This window comes from Gymnoscopelus braueri (genome assembly GCF_963280865.1).
Source record: "Gymnoscopelus braueri genome assembly, chromosome: 18".
In the NCBI taxonomy this organism is placed as follows: domain Eukaryota; kingdom Metazoa; phylum Chordata; class Actinopteri; order Myctophiformes; family Myctophidae; genus Gymnoscopelus; species Gymnoscopelus braueri.
This window is the reverse complement of record NC_137618.1, coordinates 23,950,441-23,970,337: the sequence shown is the minus strand read 5'-3', so window position 1 is coordinate 23,970,337 and position 19,897 is coordinate 23,950,441. Positions and strand designations below refer to the sequence as shown.

At 41.1% G+C, this 19,897-nt stretch overlaps 1 protein-coding gene across 8 annotated transcripts; it reads left to right on the top strand.

Annotated features, from left to right (window-relative positions):
- The first annotated feature begins 9,581 nt into the window (after nucleotides 1–9,581).
- Nucleotides 9,582–19,444, top strand: scel (sciellin). 8 transcript variants are annotated; one of them, XM_080413179.1, is made up of 30 exons: nucleotides 9,583–9,817; nucleotides 11,625–11,675; nucleotides 11,963–12,071; nucleotides 12,456–12,527; nucleotides 12,697–12,765; nucleotides 12,850–12,885; nucleotides 13,056–13,100; nucleotides 13,335–13,379; nucleotides 13,477–13,533; nucleotides 13,934–13,993; nucleotides 14,111–14,185; nucleotides 14,354–14,416; nucleotides 14,522–14,566; nucleotides 14,694–14,738; nucleotides 14,904–14,972; nucleotides 15,060–15,113; nucleotides 15,198–15,242; nucleotides 15,334–15,402; nucleotides 15,572–15,616; nucleotides 15,712–15,780; nucleotides 15,941–15,985; nucleotides 16,081–16,149; nucleotides 16,396–16,431; nucleotides 16,692–16,766; nucleotides 16,971–17,012; nucleotides 17,180–17,227; nucleotides 17,360–17,416; nucleotides 17,508–17,616; nucleotides 18,796–18,898; nucleotides 19,066–19,444. In XM_080413179.1, the coding sequence occupies exons 2-30, from the start codon at nucleotides 11,639–11,641 to the stop codon at nucleotides 19,080–19,082; spliced, it is 1,710 nt and encodes a 569-aa protein (XP_080269305.1). In that variant the 5' UTR covers nucleotides 9,583–9,817; nucleotides 11,625–11,638; the 3' UTR covers nucleotides 19,083–19,444. The 8 variants fall into 8 exon arrangements, with proteins under 8 accessions (XP_080269306.1, XP_080269305.1, XP_080269307.1 ...); XM_080413180.1 differs by lacking the exon at nucleotides 16,971–17,012 and having other exon boundaries at nucleotides 9,582–9,817; XM_080413181.1 differs by lacking the exon at nucleotides 15,198–15,242.
- Nucleotides 19,445–19,897: the final 453 nt, after the last annotated feature.

Genomic DNA, 19,897 nt, shown 5'->3' with positions numbered 1-19,897 from the left:
TGCCTGCCTGGCTCAGGCTTGTTTCGCTGTAAGCATGCTGGGATATTTCCATGTGGCTAAACCAAGTACCAAAGGCTTATTCGCCACTATAATTGCAAAATTAAAAACATAAAAATAGTTTCGCTTGTATATTACCTATTACTATGTCACTTTTGACATGTCTTGCATATTTCTGTGACTATAAGGCTGAATATCCTTTTTTTTTATCACAATAAAGGTTGCATAGTTGAATTGATAATATTTTTTTATTTATAATAATGAAACAGAAAATGAATACACAGGACCCCAATGAAAACAAGCCATAGTGCTTTCTTGGGTTCATCCTTTTAGCATCCTTTTGTATGGAACTGTACTTTTTTTTTCAACTAACTGTAATCAAACTGACAGCTCATACATCTAAGTATATCATTAATTTATCATGACGAACAGAGGAGGACGCGTTTCTTACTACATATAGGTCTTAGGCCTCTGAAAATCACAATTTAATACTTATAAAGGTAAAAGCACAATGCAAATCCCCGGAGCTGCTACCACAATTTATGTTTTATTTGTTCTCTTCATTCTCTTCATTAATCTTACCAATGGCAATTGATTGATGATGTGAGTGTGGGTTCCCATTGCCATTATCTGTTTAGGTCTTGAGCCAGGAAAAGTTATCAATTAATTAATGACTAGCCATGCACTGAATCCGTGTATCTTGACTGAACGCAAGATACAGGGATTGCACAGCCACATTAACCTCCTTGTTATAATGATCAAGCCTTATTGTTTTCACTGTGCAGGCCATTGCAGTTGCCAAAAAGGCTTGACATAGAAGAAGATGTCACACAAGTCCAAGGGGATGTTACTTCCTTTGTTTTTCACTTCAACATACAGAAAGAGGTGTCATAATGGTGCGTATGAATATATAAGAATATGTTGTAGCCTTTCTGTCAACCTCTCCAATGAATGTGATGTCAACCTCTCCAATGAATCATCACCTTACCGTGGTGGAGAGGTTTGTGTGCCCCAATGAACCTGGGAGCTGTGTTGTCGGGAGCCTAGTGCTCCTGGTAGGGTCTCCCATGGCAAAGTGGTCTCGGGGGAGGGGCCAGACTAAGAATGGTTCACCAAACACTTCATGGACAATTCAAGACGAAGTGATGCGACCCGGCCCGGAGGAAGCCCGGGGCCCTCCTCTGGAGCCAGGCCCGGAGGAAGGGCTCGTCAGCGAGCGCCTGGTGGCCGGGCTAACCACGGAGCCCGGCCGGGCACAGCCCGAAGAAGGAACGTGGGCAGATCTTCGCCGCCACGTGGGCCCACCACCCGCGATCGGAACCAGTGGGGTCGGGTGCACTGTCAGATGGGTGGCAGTGACAGCAGAGGTTCCAGACGGACCAATCAGGGGCAGCAGAGGCTGACTTTTGGGACGTGGAACGTAACTACGCTGGTGGGGAAGGAGCCTGAGCTGGTGCGGGAGGCAGAGCGCTACCGGTTAGACCTGGTGGGGCTTGCCTCCACACATAGCAAGGACTCTGGAACCAAACTCCTGGACAAGGGGTGGACCTTGTTTTATTCTGGAGTTGCTCAGGGTGTGAGGTCTCAGGCGGGTGTGGGGATACTCACAAGCCCCCGGCTGAGTGCCATCACGTTGGGGTTCACCCCGGTGGACAAGAGAGTCGCCTCCCTCCGCCTAAGGGTTGATGGGGGGAAAACTCTGACTGTTGTCTGTGCGTACGCGCCAAACAAGAGTTCAGAGTATTCGGCCTTTTTGGATACCCTGCATGGGGTCCTGCATGGGGCTCCGGTGGGGGATTCCATAGTCTTGCTGGGGGACTTCAACGCACACGTGGGCAATGACGGGGATACTTGGACTGGCGTGATTGGGAGGAACGGTCTCCCTGATCTGAACCTGAGTGGTGGCTTGTTATTGGATTTCTGTGCTAGTCATGGACTGACAATAACAAACACCATGTTCAAACATAAGGATGCTCATAAGTGTACTTGGTACCAGAGTACCCTAGGCCAAAGATCAATGATCGATTTTGTAATCGTATCAGCTGATCTGAGGCCGCATGTTCTGGACACTCGGGTGAAGAGAGGGGCGGAACTGTCAACTGATCACCATCTGGTGGTGAGTTGGTTCAGATGGCGGGGGAAGCCTCTGGACAGACCTGGCAAACCCAAGCGTGTAGTGCGGGTGAACTGGGAACGTTTGGAGGAGACCTCTGTTCGGAAGGAATTTAACTCCCACCTCCGGCGGGACTTCTCTGGCATCCCTGTGGAGGTTGGGGGCATTGAACAGGAATGGGCAATGTTCAAAGCCTCTATTGCTAAAGCTGCGGCTGTGAGCTGTGGTCAGAAGGTCTTAGGTGCCTCAAGGGGCGGTAACCCTCGAACACCCTGGTGGACAGCGGTGGTCAGGGAAGCCGTCCGACTGAAGAAGGAGGCCTATCGGGGTATGATATCCCAGGGGACTCCAGAGGCAGTTGCAAGGTACCGACAGGCCCGAAGGGCGGCAGCCACAGCTGTGACGGAGGCTAAGCAGCGGGTGTGGGAGGAGTTCGGGGAATCCATGGAGAAGGACTTTCGGGCGGCACCAAAGTTGTTCTGGACGACCATACGGCACCTCAGGAGGGGAAAGCGGGGAACCATCCAAGCTGTATACAGCAAGGATGGGGCTCTGCTGACTTCAAGTGAGGAAGTCGTAGGGAGGTGGAAGGAACACTTTGAGGAACTCCTAAACCCAATGACATCAGACCCACCCTCCCTGACAGGAGCAGAGCCTGAGGATGATGGGGGATCGGCGTCAATCTCCCGGAAGGAAGTCACTGAGGTAGTTAAACAACTCCACAGTGGCAAAGCTCCGGGGGTTGATGAGATTCGTCCAGAAATGCTGAAGGCTCTGGGTGTTGAGGGGCTGTCTTGGTTGATACGTCTTTGCAACATCGCGTGGAAGTCTGGGACAGTACCGAGGGAGTGGCAGACTGGGGTGGTGGTCCCACTTTTCAAAAAGGGGGACCAGAGGTTGTGTGCCAATTACAGAGGTATCACATTACTCAGCCTCCCTGGGAAAGTTTATGCCAAGGTACTGGAAAGGAGGGTCCGGCCGATAGTCGAACCTCAGATTCAAGAGGAGCAATGTGGTTTCCGTCCTGGTCGTGGAACAACTGACCAACTCTTTACTCTGGCAGGGATCCTGGAGAGGGCCTGGGAGTATGCATATCCGGTCTACATGTGTTTTGTGGATTTGGAGAAGGCATATGACCGGGTCCCCCGGGAGTTTCTGTGGGAGGTGCTGCGGGAATATGGGGTGAGGGGGACCTTGTTGAGGGCCATCCAATCTCTGTACGCCCAAAGCGAGAGCTGTGTCCGTGTGCTCGGCAGTAAGTCGGATTATTTTCCAGTGGGGGTTGGTCTCAGACAGGGCTGCGCCTTGTCACCTATCCTGTTTGTGATTTTCATGGACAGGATCTCGAGGCGAAGTCGTGGCGGAGAGGGTATACGGTTCGGTGAGCTAAGGGTTGCGTCACTGCTTTTTGCGGATGATGTGGTCCTGATGGCACCATCGGTCCGGGACCTTCAGCTCTCACTGGATCGGTTCGCAGTCGAGTGTGCGTCGGCTGGGATGAAAATCAGCATCTCCAAATCTGAGGCCATGGTTCTCAGCAGGAAACCGGTGGATTGTGCAGTCCGGGTAGGGAATGAGGCTTTGCCCCAGGTGAAGGAGTTTAAGTATCTCGGGGTCTTGTTCACGAGTGAGGGGAGGACGGAGCAGGAGATCAGCCGGAGAATCGGAGCAGCAGGAGCGGTATTGCAGTCGCTGTACCGCACTGTGGTGACGAAAAGAGAGCTGAGCCAGAAGGCAAAGCTCTCGGTCTTCCGAGCAATCTTCGTTCCTACTCTCACCTATGGTCATGAAGTGTGGGTCATGACCGAAAGAATAAGGTCGCGGGTACAAGCGGCCGAAATGAGTTTTCTCAGACGGGTGGCTGGCATCTCCCTTAGAGATAGGGTGAGAAGTTCGGTCACCCGGGAGAGACTCGGAGTAGAGTCGCTGCTCCTTCGCTTGGAAAGGAGCCAGCTTAGGTGGTTCGGGCATCTAGTACGGATGCCTCCCGAGCGTCTCCCTAGGGAGGTCCTCGCTGCACGTCCCACTGGGAGGAGACCCCGGGGCAGACCAAGGACCAGATGGGCGGATTACATCTCCACACTGGCCTGGGAACGCCTCGGGATCCCCCAGGAGGAAGTTGCTAATGTTGCTCAGGAGAGGAAGGTCTGGAGCTCTCTGCTGGAACTGTTGCCCCCGCGACCCGACTCCGGATAAGCGGTTGAAGATGGATGGATGGATGGATGTTGTAGCCTACAGTGTAACAACATGATGACACTGAAATCTGACAGAGATGGCACATGTGGTGGGTGTAAGGCACTGCTGGGAAAGATGGCTTTACTCATCAGAACTTATACATACTTTACACATCAGAACTCAAAACAGTAACAGACTATGGTGTAGTAGTGAAATAACTTGACCCATGTCCCTACTACAAGCACACACATCTTTATTGACATTCTTTGCACTTCCAGATCCAAATTGTGCCCAGGTTGCTTGCCTGTTCTGTCAGTCTACTTAAATTCAAGGTAAACTTTCCATAGTGTAACAAATAGTGTGTGTATGTGTGTGTGTGTGTGTGTGTGTGTGTGTGTGTGTGTGTGTGTGTGTGTGTGTGTGTGTGTGTGTGTGTGTGTGTGTGTGTGTGTGTGTGTGTGTGTGTGTGTGTGTGTGTGTGTGTGTGTGTGTGTGTGTGTGTGTGTGTGTGTGTGTGTGTGTGTGCGCGCGCGGGCGAGAGAGAGTGTGTGCATGGCATGTGCGTGTGTGTTCGAGAGGGAGAGAGAGAGAGAGAAATTTAGGTTTACATAGCCCATAGTGGTGCTTTATTGGTTGTTAGGAATTGCTGTGGCCCAATGAGGAAAGAGGGGTAGGTCTGCAGTCTCTTCTCTTAGCAACCCAGGAAGCATTCTCATGTTATAAAGCACAACATTAATGTATTTAAATAGTGATTGATGGTGGCATATAGAATTGTTAGAATGATTCAAATGTGAATAATGATTGAATTAAGTTACAGCAAACACAAAAATCTGGCACCACAAACGGCAGTCCAAGGAGGCAGTGCCATACATGTACTGTACTATACACCCTGAGTCATAAATTACTGTCATGCAATACAGTACACTTCTGGGTATGAAGGTTATAGAGTGAGAGGGAACTGGCATCAAATTGTTGCAAATGGAGCAAAGGCTGCTCGACATCTCCTGTTATCCTATAACTGTTCCATGGTTGAAACTAAGATGAGATAATGGAGGGATTGGGGGGCAGATAGCCCCCTCTCTGTCAAGAGGACAGCACAGGTCAGTCAAGAGTGTCAAAATGATGAGCTAGGATTGCAGAGATGGTATCCAGTTACTGTCCATTGTCCACACATTCAGGAACTGGGACTGCATAAAGCTTTGAGAGAGATATATTATATATATGTGCACATATATATAATGTGTGTGTGTGTGTGTGTGTGTGTGTGTGTGTGTGTGTGTGTGTGTGTGTGTGTGTGTGTGTGTGTGTGTGTGTGTGTGTGTGTGTGTGTGTGTGTGTGTGTGTGTGTGTGTGTGTGTGTGCGTGCGTGCGTGTGTGTGTGTGTGTGTATATACAAACACACACACACACACACACACACACACACACACACACACACACACACACACACACACACACACACACACACACACACACACACACACACACACACACACATATATACAGTACTGTACTGTGTATATGACATTGATCCACAGGATTGTTTGTGTTGTTGCGATTCTAGTATCCTAATGTGTAATATAGTTGTGCTAGTGATGTCCATAAGTGGGTGTGAAATTAATGTGACAACATGCATTAATGTGGAAATGAAATACAGATGCTGAGTTCAGGAAGCCCTGTTTCCATGGCATCAGAGGAGTGGTATCATATTTATATACTCAATACTGCCTCTTTTAGTGGTCACAGTATAACACAATATAACATTTGTCTTCATTTCCCCTCTCTTGGTTAGACAAGGGGATTTTAATGTTTTCTATATATTCTTGCATAAATTGTATTTTGATTTAGCTGACACTGGTGCCCCCTAGTGTTGCTTATTCCTACTAAACACTGAAACACAGTATTATTATTACTACTTGTACCATTTCTTTTATGTTAGACATAATTCCAGACTGTCAAATTAATACATTTCTCATATGGATGTCCAATTGCTTGAAGGTAGCCACAAACTGAGCGTTGGCAATGGACCCTGTAAGTTAAATGTTCATTCACGAAAGTCATTCACAAAAGTCTTCTTGGCTTAGAAATATTTCCCTATTCGGTTTCCCTCAGTTGAATCTTTTTAATGTAGTGATATTTTGACTGTGGTACAGTTGTCAGTACACAGTCAAATCCTCAGTGTTCATTTGTCCATTTGTACACTCAACACGGACAACTTAATTGTGTAATGCCTGCATTCCTAAGGAGTTAGGAGGGGTGGCATATTGATCTATTCTTCTGTCACACCCTTGCATGCTATGCACCTTTCATAGTTTCAGTCTGGCACATTCAGACACTCCCAAAAATGTCCATACAATCATGAGAACTGTTTGTGTACAGTTCAACCCTGTTTTTCATCTACCTCTACTACCAATAAAAGTGTCTTCACCAAGTAACATGCAATTTATTCTATTAAGTCATCCTTATTATATTCACAATCCCCAATCCTGTATACGTGTCCTGAAGCAGATTAGTTGTACAAATACACCTCCCATGGACAAGATGCCAGTCTGGTGAGGGCTTACCCCAAATCAATATTAATATAGAATATGTGTCATTTGGTGGATACTATTATCTTTATTCAGAGCGCCTTACATTACCATGAGTTCATACATATCCTGTATAAGCATTCTACAGTATATGGGGGAAAAATCCATAATCCTAGCTTTGTTAATGCCATAGATAATGAACTGTATAGGACCAATTCATCTCCAAGTGCCAAGCAGAGATGCATTTATGGCCATATACAATGTAAAATCCTCAATGTTAATTTAACTCTGAAGAGTGTACAATGTAAGCAAACCTACTGGTCCATTTGGTTCCATTTGTAGCCTACACACTTATATGAGTTAAATGAACATATAAGAACAGAAATATAAGGACAAAGCAGCGGGGCTCGCAACTCACTTGCTGAATGCTCCAAAGGTTTTTTATTTATTTGTGACAATTTTGTTTGTCACAAATAAATAAAAAACCTTTGGAGCATTCAACAAGTGTGTTGCGAGCCCCGCTTTGTTTACAGTTTAGCTCAGCACCAAGGAACGGAGGATGTTTTTCTTTTTTTTTCTTTTTATTAACACTTAAACATATGTTATATATATTTTCTTTAGCATTTCCTCTAAGGTTTTTAAGAGTAGCTGGGTACATATACTAGGAAAAGACTGTGACTCCAACTCTTTACCAAACTGGATGCTTGAGACGGAATAGGACACTTGAGCCCCCTTCTTTCATAGGGCAAAAGACATAAATGCAAACAGGGTCGTCTGTTCTAGACCAAACGGCGTCTTTGAGAATAATTTCAAAGGAGGAGGCAATGGGATGTTCAAGGTTCAAGGTTTCTTTATTGTTATATCTTGTATATGGGTACATAAGAGTATAATTACTTTCTTCTGGTTCTTCAAACATTGTAGAAGAATTATTCATAATAATACTACTACAAATAATAATATATATCTATTAATAGAGAACTGAAAAAAAACACGAATATCTGTATCTGTCTGTCTGCAGGTCTGCGGAGGATGCACCAAATCTCTGTGTGTTTGGGGATATGGTGGGCACCGGTTCCCTGATATGTCAACCGAAGTTTTTACTCTACATCCATTTACGTGTATGTCATGTCTGTATGTAAAAGCTGTATATAATAACTTGTGCCAGTGTCCTTGGCCTTGTTCAACGCACAGGTTGCCTCTGACCCCAGACAGGCAATCTTGACTTAACACTGATAATTTTACTGTGTAAAGCAGTAAAGCACTGCTCAACCAGCTTGTATTAACAACATCTTAGAATCACTCTAGAACTCACACTCAAAGTTAGACTAGAACTATGTAGTGTGGGTGGTGGCTGATTTAAGACTCTGGACCAGCAGAGACAGCCACCACCCACACCACATACCTGACTGGCGGAGGCACTCTTCCTCAGAGTGACCAGCCAACTCCACCCTCCACCTCCCTTTCAGAGACAGAGATGATCAACCTGGGATGCTATCATGACAGAGACTCTTTCCCGAGTATGTGGAAAGAGTGGAAACTGTGGAAACTGGTCATGATGTCGTCAATGCTCGCTATCACTATTCCACTTCTGGGGTACTAATAAAATGTAACATTCACCTCCCATACACTTCTATTCGATGAAAGCGAAGGGGTGTGGTTCTCGTGACACAGCAAATTTGCATCTTCTGCTAAACATGACATTCAACTTTGTTGAACTCTGACCAGGGGTCAACCAATAGCAAAGAATGTGTGTTTTGAAACCACATTAGCAAGTTCACTGTCATTGGCTGTAGTTTTAAGGCTTAAGGCTATGTCCACACCGGCACCCCAAATCAGATCTTTAGTTTATCCAGATTAGAATCTAATTTGTTAAGTCTGAACAGCAAAAACACATGGAAACAGATTTTTGCTACTCAGATTTGAATCACATTCCTTAACCTTGTTCAAAGTGCATAAAACCAATCCGACTCCAATCTGGATATGAAATCAGATTTGAGCTGGATTGTGAGTGTGACCAACAACAACCACATCCACTCAAACTGACAAGCCAACCATTATTATTGGGTCTTATCTTTTTTCAGTATGAATCTGGATTACTGGAATCTGGATTATGAATCTGGATTACTACCCTTTAACACTAAAGGCTGACATGCTATGCAATAGCCATTGCCAGACACATAATGTGACAAATGTCAGACTGATACAAATACATTGTCACGTTTCAGGATACAGTGAAGCAAGTAAAACCACACTGAACCTAAATAAAAGCTAAAGCTACCGGGAATCTATACACAAAAGTTCAGCAAAAAAGCTGATGTATGATAGTTACTTAAAACATTGATCCGTATAATTATCAAGGTTCTAATGATGTCAGTGATCCCTTTACAATTTGTGTAATGTTAGTGGTGGCATTTGAAAGTTATGTATTCTGTTATGTGTATACACTTAACTTCACATACCAAGTAGTAATACCAAGTAGTTCAAAGGTTATTGCAGTAAGATAACACTGTCATGTTGTTAAACAATCTCTAAGTCTCCTCTCAATGTCAAACCTCTTAAGATTTATACTGTAGCTGACACATGTGAATTCCATGTTTGTTTGTTTGTTTGTTTGTTAGTTTTTTGTTTTTTGGGGGATCTCATTTTCAGGAGATGACTCACCAAACGATAATTACAAAGGCAGGACTGTCCACACCCACTGTAGGGCAATGACTGAAAGGGCAATTTCCTGGCACGCATGTTGATGGACAAGTTCTCCAGCACTCCACCTATAATTCCACTTCCATTTCAACCTGTACAGGAAAAAAAACAATAATTGGAGTGCAGTGGTGATTAGAAAAACAGAGAGAGCGACCCACTATTATTCGTCTGATGCCACGCCCTTAGGTGGCCTTGGAATCTCCTCCCTTAAGGTCAAAAGCCGGGTGAACAGCAGTGGTAAGAGGTGTGAACGCCTGAGCTCTTGTCAAAGTTCGTTTTGCGAGTGGAGAAACCTTCAGCAGAGGTATGCGGCTTATCTCTCTTTTTCTGATTCCCAATGCAGCCATTTCCATTAATATTAACACTAACATTGTAAGCTTGGGTGAAAATGTGCTAGGACATTTTGATTTTTAAGTTGTTTGCTTTTGTATCATACTGCTTATTTTTTTAGATATCTAGATGTTTGGTGGTGAAATAGATTAGGACTGTAGGTGGTACTGTAAATAATTATTTAATGGCATTAATGCTCTAATGGAGGTCAAAAGTCCAAAAACTATTACGCCTAATTCTCCATTGCTAGCAATTTAACTTTGCTTCTAGCACATTCATTTTGGGGTGTGCAGTAGATTGTGTTCTATTGTCAGAATGAAGGCATTAATACCTTCATTTTGTTATGGTTGTTAAAGGTTGTCCATATGTGAATGTGTACTCTAGAGAAAGTAAATACACGTCTAATTAATTTATCATGAATACAAAATCCTTATTATACCCTCACACAATGTGACTGCTATACATCCACTCAAGTGAGGTATCCTCACTTGAACTTGATGGTGCAAAAAAAAAGAAAATAGAGATTGCATCTGGTATTCTTTTCAAGCCTTCTCCTGTCCCATCTAACCCCATTGCTTATCAAAATAATCTTCATTTCAGGTTACAAATCCATGTTGTCAAGATCAAGATTTAATCTGAATTAATATGCTATACTTTCTTACTTTGTGAATGTAGTATAAGTATCATCTTCTATACAGTCCAATAGGGGTTGTAACTAAGATTTGGCTTGTGCCTGAGGGTATAACAGTTCCAGAATTCAGTTTATCAACTAAATCCCTTTATCTGGTGTTGTGTTGTCAACTCTCAAAACAGATAATAAAAATCAAGGAAGCTTATGGAAGCTGTCCATATTTAGACTTTGATTAAATACATTATGATATATAGCCTAGTAATCTGATATATTTATTAAGCGTCCCATTGAATGCATTATACTATAGCATATTTGTCTTATAAGGATCCACATGGCCACGATGTTTCTCCTTAAAGGCATGCAACAGAAGTCATCATATGCCATTTAATTATGTGACTAATTACTGTTTTAAACAAGTTGTTTGATGGGTGAGTGATGACCTCACTCACAGAGTAGCCCAATGTTCATACTGTAGTGTTCATGCAGCAGAAGGTGTGTATAATCCTTATCATGAATGGTTTATGGAATGTTGCTCATGGCCGCACGCACTGTTCTGTTGCCAAGGGTGTGTTTGGGGAAGGTGCATGCTGTGGAGGGTGGGTGTGTCTGCTCTGCATACGGGGTCGAATCAAGCCAAACTGGTTTGGTTTGGGGCTTAATCAGCAGGCTAAGTTAGGGTTGAATAGTGCTAGCATGACAGACTACTGGCACAGTGATAGTCCAAATGTCTAAAGCTCTTCCAGAAAATGTCTTAGTGGAGGAGTAGGAATACCTCCTCCAACCACTGCAGATGTGCTAAATATATTCATATATTGTATCAACATAGGCTATACATAAGCATTAACATAACCATATTTGGTTAAAATTACATTTCATTCTTTAGAGTTTAAAGAATAAAGACTAAATTAGTTTCCAAATTAATCAACAGAAAAGAAAGTCTTAGAAAATGGGTTCAGTTAATTTTAATTGGTTGATATCTATGGTCTGATTTCAAATCAAAAAGTGCTAATATTTAATATTTACAGTTGATAATGCTTGGTAAATATACATGATAAACACGGTGAACAGTACCACCTAGTGGCTCATATACATACAGTACTGAAATGTTTTCTCCTTTTGTCTTTGTTCTCTTTTCACCTATCTATTTTAGGTGACAACACAAAAATGTCTTACACAAGAAGGACCTACACTTCCCAGACACGTAAGTGCTATGGTTAGAAAGCAGTCACACAAGCACTGAACGCTAATTAGGCACTCACTCACTCACTCACTCACTCATGAATCCATTATCTTCTCCCCTTTTTTCTATGTTTGTATAGCGTCGTAAGATATTAGGTGTTGAGATTGTCTTTGAGTCAACTTGTCAATGTCATTCCCTCAATACAGCAGATATGCATGGTGTATGCCTGCCTGTTAAGTAACAACAATGGCATCGGCTCCTCTTGAAACTAAGGTAAACTAATGTCTGTCATCACCCTGTGTTTCCAGCCAAGAGCACCAGTGCTAGCCAGGCAATTGAAGACATCAAGAAGAAGTCATCTCTGTTAAAAGACGGCAGCTGGATTAGGAGGGATGATGAGGAGGATGAACCAGTCGAGTAAGTCACTCACTGTGATCTAAAATCAGATAGGCCAGTGGTTCTCAACCTGGGGTCAGGACCCTGCTTGTGGGGGGTGAGGCCGTGGCACAAAATCATAACTTTTGGGGTATTTTGGGGTCATTGTCAAAAATATATAGAGATAGGCTACTCACACAGATACATTAGCCTCAGAAACATAAGGGTGTGTACACACATGGCTTGACACCACGCCTGAGTGTCACTCCTCACAGGAGCTCATTCCAGAAGCTCATACTGCATAGTTTTCTACTTGTCGCACATTAGAAGTAAAGTCTTCAAACCCATGCACAGTATGTCATGCACCCGTCAGTGGTTAAGTCATCATGTTTGAATGAAATATTTTGTCTTCTTTTCTCTCATTAGCCGAGATCCCAATTTTGGCAAGACAATTTTGGGCCGATATACTAAGTCCAGTGAGACTCTTGACTCTGAGAGGTAAAATGTTTGATGCATTTCTCCTTTTACACATTTCTTTAAATTATGTAGCCATCTAGATTAATGACAGGTCATCATGTACTTTGACAATGGATGTAATATTATCACAAAATCATTATTACTTTCATTCAAATGTAAGACAGCGTTTAACCACTTTTTGTTCTCCTAGGACTGAGCCTGTTGAAACAACAAGCCCCAAAATAAGTTCGACATCCTCGGTGCATGCTCTCAGCAAGAGGTAACTGACTTTAAAAAACTTTAAAAAAAACTTTAAAAAACCGAAAGCTGTTACTTAGTTTAAAGCCTATTTCTTTGCTCACAGATTCAGTGCAAGTCAGGATGACCTCGATAAGAGCAGGTTGGTGTGTTCCCGTTCAACAAACATTCAGCACATTATCACTTTTGCCTTAAATTATAATCAATGTTTATATGTGAGTAAAGTGGATATAAAGGTTGGAGTATAATTTAATGGCAAAATCCACTTTACATACTTTAGAATCATCGATTAATTATGACTTCTATTGACAGCACACTGCCTTCCTATGGACGGACATCCACATCTTACACCAGAAGGTATACTTTAAAAAAGCTGCTATTTATGACTTTGTAGAAAGTAACTTAAATACTATATACTGTCTTTTTCTGTAGCAGTACAATGCTCCAAATATGTATTTACACATCTCTGGGGTTATACAATCATCAACAATACTGCACAAGTTATAATAGAACAGTTATATATATTTTATATACTTTTTTAAAACATGTGTATTGAGGGTCTATTTGTGTGTTTGTGTAATATCATTACAGAAGTACCAGCACCAAGACTACAGATACAGAGGCTCCTAAGACCAGGTAGAAAATTAATTCCTTCAGCAAACCACTATTAAAAACATTATCAGACACTATCATCACACATTGTAATTTTGCTGTTGTACTGCTTTTCTGACAGTACCACAACCACTAGCATTTCCAAGGATGGAAAGACCACTGAAACCACCACCAGCAGGTATAGCAGACGACTAGAGCATTGATACATATCTGTGATTCTCAAACTTTTTAATTTCAAGGAGCCCCATTTTGATATGCATTAGGCTAGGGACCCCATTTTATACAATAATTGAATGATTGATCTGATAACTGTGTACAAATGGAATCAAATGTATCCACTCTCTGAGTTACAGATCTGTAAGGGTCAATTTGGTTCCTAACTATCAATTATTTAGAAAGTTCATGGGGTATCACAATCATAATGATGTCTTATTCTTGGGACCATAAATGTACACAACAAATTGCATGGCAATCTGGTAATTACTTTTCTATGTTGATCGCAGACAGATAAACATAACCTTGTTGGCAGATGTAATGAAGACTGTTTCTTTTGTGTGACCTATTCTCTGTATTTGCAGGTCCCCTGTGAAGAAACCTACCGCCTTCACTGACCGGGTTTTCTCTGATGTCAAGAAAGGGTAAAAAAACACACCATAAAAACCCTTATTGGTTAGAGATGAAACAAAGAACAAAGAAACTAAACAAATCACAAGAGAAAATAATAAGTGGATTGATTTTTATATCTGTTCATGCAGGACAACACACCCATCCTATTCATCACCTACTAAAACAACCAAAGTGACAGAGACAACTGTTACTAACAATAAAGCGTAAGATATGATCTCTTGACTGAATGAACTGCTTGGGAATGTGTAGAACTTTTAAATAATTATTATATATTAACATCTTAGTAAAATCATTTTGACATCATTATTCAATAATGTTATCTTTAGAATACTAATGAATAAATAAATTACACTTTTCTTTTTACTGTTTAGAGCTGAAGACGAGCTTTTTGATAAACTCATTCCCAAGTCTGTCAAAGACAATTATCCAGAGAGGTGATCTTTCCTTTTTTTTATTGACATTGGAAACATCTACAATTTCATTTGAATTTGTTTTATATGTGAAGTATGTATTATATATATGTTTGTTTTTATTTACAGTGTGTCCAAAACAGAGACTGTGAGAGTGAAAAGCAGCAATAAAGGGTAAGTCTTACATGACAATGGATAGGAAAGTAAAGACACAAGGCTATGCTAGTGTACCAAAATACGTGAATGTGAATTGATATACAGAGTCTACCGGGTAAAAGTTCTGCATTTTTGTTTTCCTCAGGGATGGTACTACAACTACCACCACAACTACAACAACCTCCTCCACGTAAGACATGCATGCAAGACATGATCACTACTAACACTGTTATTATGTCAATAATATTGTTCCCTGTTTAGATATACTCTGTTATTCAGATGTACGTTGTTTACTTCACTCACAGATGCTATGTATGTTATTTACATGTGTGCTGTTTGCTTGCTGCCTTTCCAGGGCAGTGGATGACCCATACGATACTCTCCTGCCCAAAACCATGAAGTCTGACATCTCTTCTCCTGTCAGGTATTATGTTACCCTATGACTACAATCAAAATAAAAACAACAACACATATTAGCATTCACTAACATGTAAAATCTCCAAACTTTAAGCACTACAAGCATCATCAAGAGAAAGGTGGATAGAGTGGACAGCGGCAGTAAAGGGTGAGTTCTGACTGAGTGAACACTATACCATCATGCTAGAGAGACTGTACTAGTCTGTCAGCTAAAAATGTGTTTTATTTGCAGAGATGACACTAAAACCACCACAACCATTACAAGAACCTCCTCCTCGTAAGATATAACCTTTATCTGTATCTATTTTGCATGGTAAACCCTAAAGTAATGGTGGTTTATGACCAGCCTGTTGATAATGTCTTCACAGGGCTGAGGATGACCTGTATGACAGTCTGATGCCTAAGTCCAGGAAGTCCAACCTCTCTTCTCCTGTTCGGTGAGTTACATGAAAAACTAACCCGCACAAACAATAACAAACTAAACTGTGTAATGTGAATACTGTGTGAATACTACTGTGTATGTGTATACTGTGTGAAATAAGAACACAAATTAATACAGTATAAGTATCATCTCGGCTAAATGTACAGTATATGTTTTCTTTGTAGAGATACCACTAAAACCACCACTACTACTACAAGAACCTCCTCCTCGTAAGATATAACCTTTATCTGTATCTATTTTGTCTGGTAAACCCTAACAAACGTAATGGTGGTTTATGACCAGCCTGTTGATAATGTTTTCACAGGGCTGAGGATGACCTGTATGACAGCCTCGTGCCTAAGTCCAGGAAGTCCAACCTCTCTTCTCCTGTTCGGTGAGTTACATGAAAAACTAACACGCACAAACAATAACAAACTACCCTGCATGTGAATACTGTGTGAATACTGTGTATGTGTATACTGTGTGAAATGAACACACTAATTAATACAGTATAAGTATCACCTCGGCTAAATGTACATTTGTTTTCTTTGTAGAGATGACACTAAAACCATCACTACCACTACAAGAACCTCCTCCTCGTAAGATATAACCTTTATCTCTGTCTATTTTGTCTGGTAAACCCTAACCAATGTAATGGTGGTTTATGACCAGCCTGTTGATAATGTCTTCTCAGGGCTGAGGATGACCTGTATGACAGCCTCCTGCCTAAGTCCATGAAGCTTGACCTCTCTTCTCCTGTTCGGTGAGTTACATGAAAAACAAACCAGTACAAACACAAACATTGAAAAACAACACACAATAAATGAACACACTACAAGCATCTCATTCTTCCCATTATACTCTTATAACACGACAAGGTACAAGAAATAATTTGTTACAGTGGACAGAGCCAAAAGGTGATAGCTATGTATTAGTTTATTATTCATAATATAACTTGTTATAAGCATTTATTGAAATAGCAATCACAAATGTTTTTGATTTCTTTCAGCGATGACCGTCCAACTTCAACCCGTACCATCAACAGGTAAACAATTCAATAATGTAAAGTTATCACTGGTGGACAGCTTAAGTAAAATACTTAAGTAAAATACTTAAGTATTCAAAAGTATAAATTACAACATACTTTTAGTTTTTTTTATATATCAATGCATTGCAGTATTGAAATTTAGACATTTTCCAAATAAATTAAAAGATTTTCCAGAAATGTAATAAAAGTGTAATAGTGAAAATAGCAAATCTACAAGCTCACAACGTGTCACAATTTATTGTCTCTTCCACACACAGTTACAGTTCATATAGCACCAGTGATGACACCCCATCGATCCGCACCACCTCCTACAAAATCAGCTCTGAGCCCAGGTAAGGATTAGCCTATTTAACTACAATTCACTCATTGCAAAAGAGCATATTTATTCAGAATACACAGTGGTGACAGTGTGTTTGAGTTGAAGTGAGTGTTTGAGTTAATCAGTTAAAGTCAGATTTATACTTCATCGTACGATGGTTTTGTGCAAGAAATAGCCTACTACAAGCTCACAGCTAATCTACCTTTTGCACACACAGTGATGACTACACCAGCATCCCCAGACCAGAATCCAGATCCAGGTAAATAAGTAAAGCAATGAATGCACACCTTCAGCGATGATGTACAGTAATAATGCACTTCATTAGCACTGTTGGAGAAGTTGAGCAATGTCATACACAGGCTGGAGGCTGGTCTGAATGGTGTTATAATACGAAACATGCTTTTATCTGCTTTCCTTTATCTTTAGTATCACCAGTCCTACTGTCTACTCCCCGACATCCTACAAGGACAGCAGGTATTGGACTATTGTCTTTCTTGTAGCTCTGTTACAGTAAGGGGTTAATGTTATATATATACAACCCCATTTAAGAAACTATGTTATACTGTATATCTTCAGAAACTGATAAAAGTTTAACTTTCAAAACAGGGCGGATGACCTACTGTCTAAATCTTCTGTCAAGACTATTTACTCAACTCCTGAGAGGTATAAAAAGAATAAAATGCTAGTTATAGTAAAAGCTCTGCTTTGTTATGGGGGCTTACTTATGATATCCTGGTATACCTGGTCTCTGCAGGAAAGTGCTTGAGAAAGATCTGTGCTCCTACTGCCGTAAGCCCTTCAACTCTGAGGCCAAGATGGTCCTGGACGAGATGAAGATTAACTGCCATGCCTCATGCTTTAAGGTGAAGTAACAAACTGTCATTACACCTTGGTAAAACAGAATCCATTCTTTTGAGTTGACGATATAGTAATATTAAGTAAAGAAGAGGTTATCTATTTGGGCTGACGGGTGGAAAAATTGCATCAAAAGTGATCAAGAAAATCAATCAAATAACAAGATTTTTGGCAAGATTTCCCCTTTTGTCAACAAAAGTGCTCTCAAGACTTTAGCTGGAACCCTCATTCAATACCATTTTGATTATGCTTGCACCTCTTGGTTCTCCAACATCTCAATGTCACTAAAAACTATAAGCTTCAGACCTCCCAAAACAAACTGATACGACTACTTCTCGGCCTTAAGCCTGGGAAGCCAGAGGCCTTGGTTGTCCCATGGTACGATTCCAGGCCAGCAATGTGTCGATGTGTGTCCCTGAGCAAGACTCTTAAGCCCTAATTGCTCCCTGAGTGCCGTAGAATGGTTGCTCACTGCTCCTAGTAATATTATTATTATAGGATAGATAAATGCAGAGGACAAATATAAATATAAATATACATGCAGTGACAGAAGAACCACCCCAAGGATCATGGCTCAGTGTAGAATACAGGGTTAAGCAAATATCAATGGGATTGGTATTTAAGATAGTCAAACGGACAGTGCCCTCAATATCCTCATACCTAAATACTTCTCCAAAGTGAATGACACCCACAGCCACAACACTAGAGGGAGCAACCATGATCTGGTAGACTGGTACCACCCAAATTTAGAACAAACATAGGCAAATTCTCATTCTACTACTCTGCCACCAAAATGTGGAATGCACTGACACCATACATTACAGGATGTGAAACAATGGTTTCTTTCAAAATTGGCCTGAAAAAACATCCATCAGGAGACCACAACAATCTACTTTAGTGTTTGTATTTGTTGATAACATGTATTATTATGTTAATTTTGGATGCTATGTTGATGAATTGAATACAGGACCACAATGGAAACAAGTCCCCTGGAGTTTACATTTCTGACTAATTCAATCAAACAATTATCAGTACTCACCACTTCCAGCCTGTTGTATGACCATGTTGCTCTTTGAAAATAACGGACTCCCTTACGTATATAAATAAAGTCTCAATTGTTCTATTGGGTCAGAAACTGTGCCACCAAACAATCAATAGGAAACTTGTTTTGCTTGTGGTTTTCACAGTGTGAGGTGTGTAACAGCACTCTGGGTCATCTGAAAGCTGGGGACTCCATGTGGATATACAGACGCGCAGTGCACTGCGAGAACTGCTTTGATGTCACCAGAGGTACATACAGTTATATGTCTCTATGGGTAAACACTTTGACTCTGTGAGTTTAGGCCATGGTGTACTGCAATAACAAAATCCCACTGACTATAAAGACTGTTTATTTATTTATTTATTGGAGAGTTATAACAACAGCTTAATGTCATTTACTCCTTGTTTCTTCACAGAAAAATGGCGACGCTGAGTATTCCCATCTCAAACCTTTGAAGAAAGTAATTGAACTTATTGAAGGAAGAATATTTTTATGTTTATCAATGAATGTTGGCGAGCTGGGTCTTCGTACATAATTCATAGGCCTAAGTGTTGCACATGAGATGCTTATCTTTACAAGTGTTTAAAACATATAAATATAGGCTATATATAACTCCACATCTTTTTTGTCTTTTGTCTTTTTCATAGCATTTTTCACTTCCTCTGTGGAAGATGTTAGCTGTATGGGAGACTGTATATGTAATAATGTAAGATATAGACGTAGGGCCGGGGGCTTATTGTGTGTGCAATATAGGATCACCACTGAATGTATATGCAATAAATGTTTCAAAAATATTGTGCTGTGTGTACTTATTACTATCTTTTTTGTTGTTAATATGTAAAGTTCTATTGACATTTGTAGCCTATTTTATTTTAAGGTAGTATAAGTGATCTTTTTTTGTTAAAATAAATGTTAAATAGCTCTACATTCTGATAGTAATCATTGCTATTGAGTGTTTGTTCAGTAGCCTACCACGGGTCTCCCCAGCTCTTTAGTAAAATGTATTTTCAGGTCAGGATACCAATTGTATCCAGTAAGGAGAGAGAACTCATACAGGGTACTTAACAAGTGAAATTGGGGAGAAAAAAAAATGAAATTGGCAACCCACCATTTATTTACCTTTAACCTATATGAAAGCAACTCGTTTAACCCAAAAAATATCACTTAGGTCTACCCTACCTTTAATTATCTTTCATATAGGCCTATGGTAGATTGCGTCAGTTGAGAATATATAACAACGCAATAGA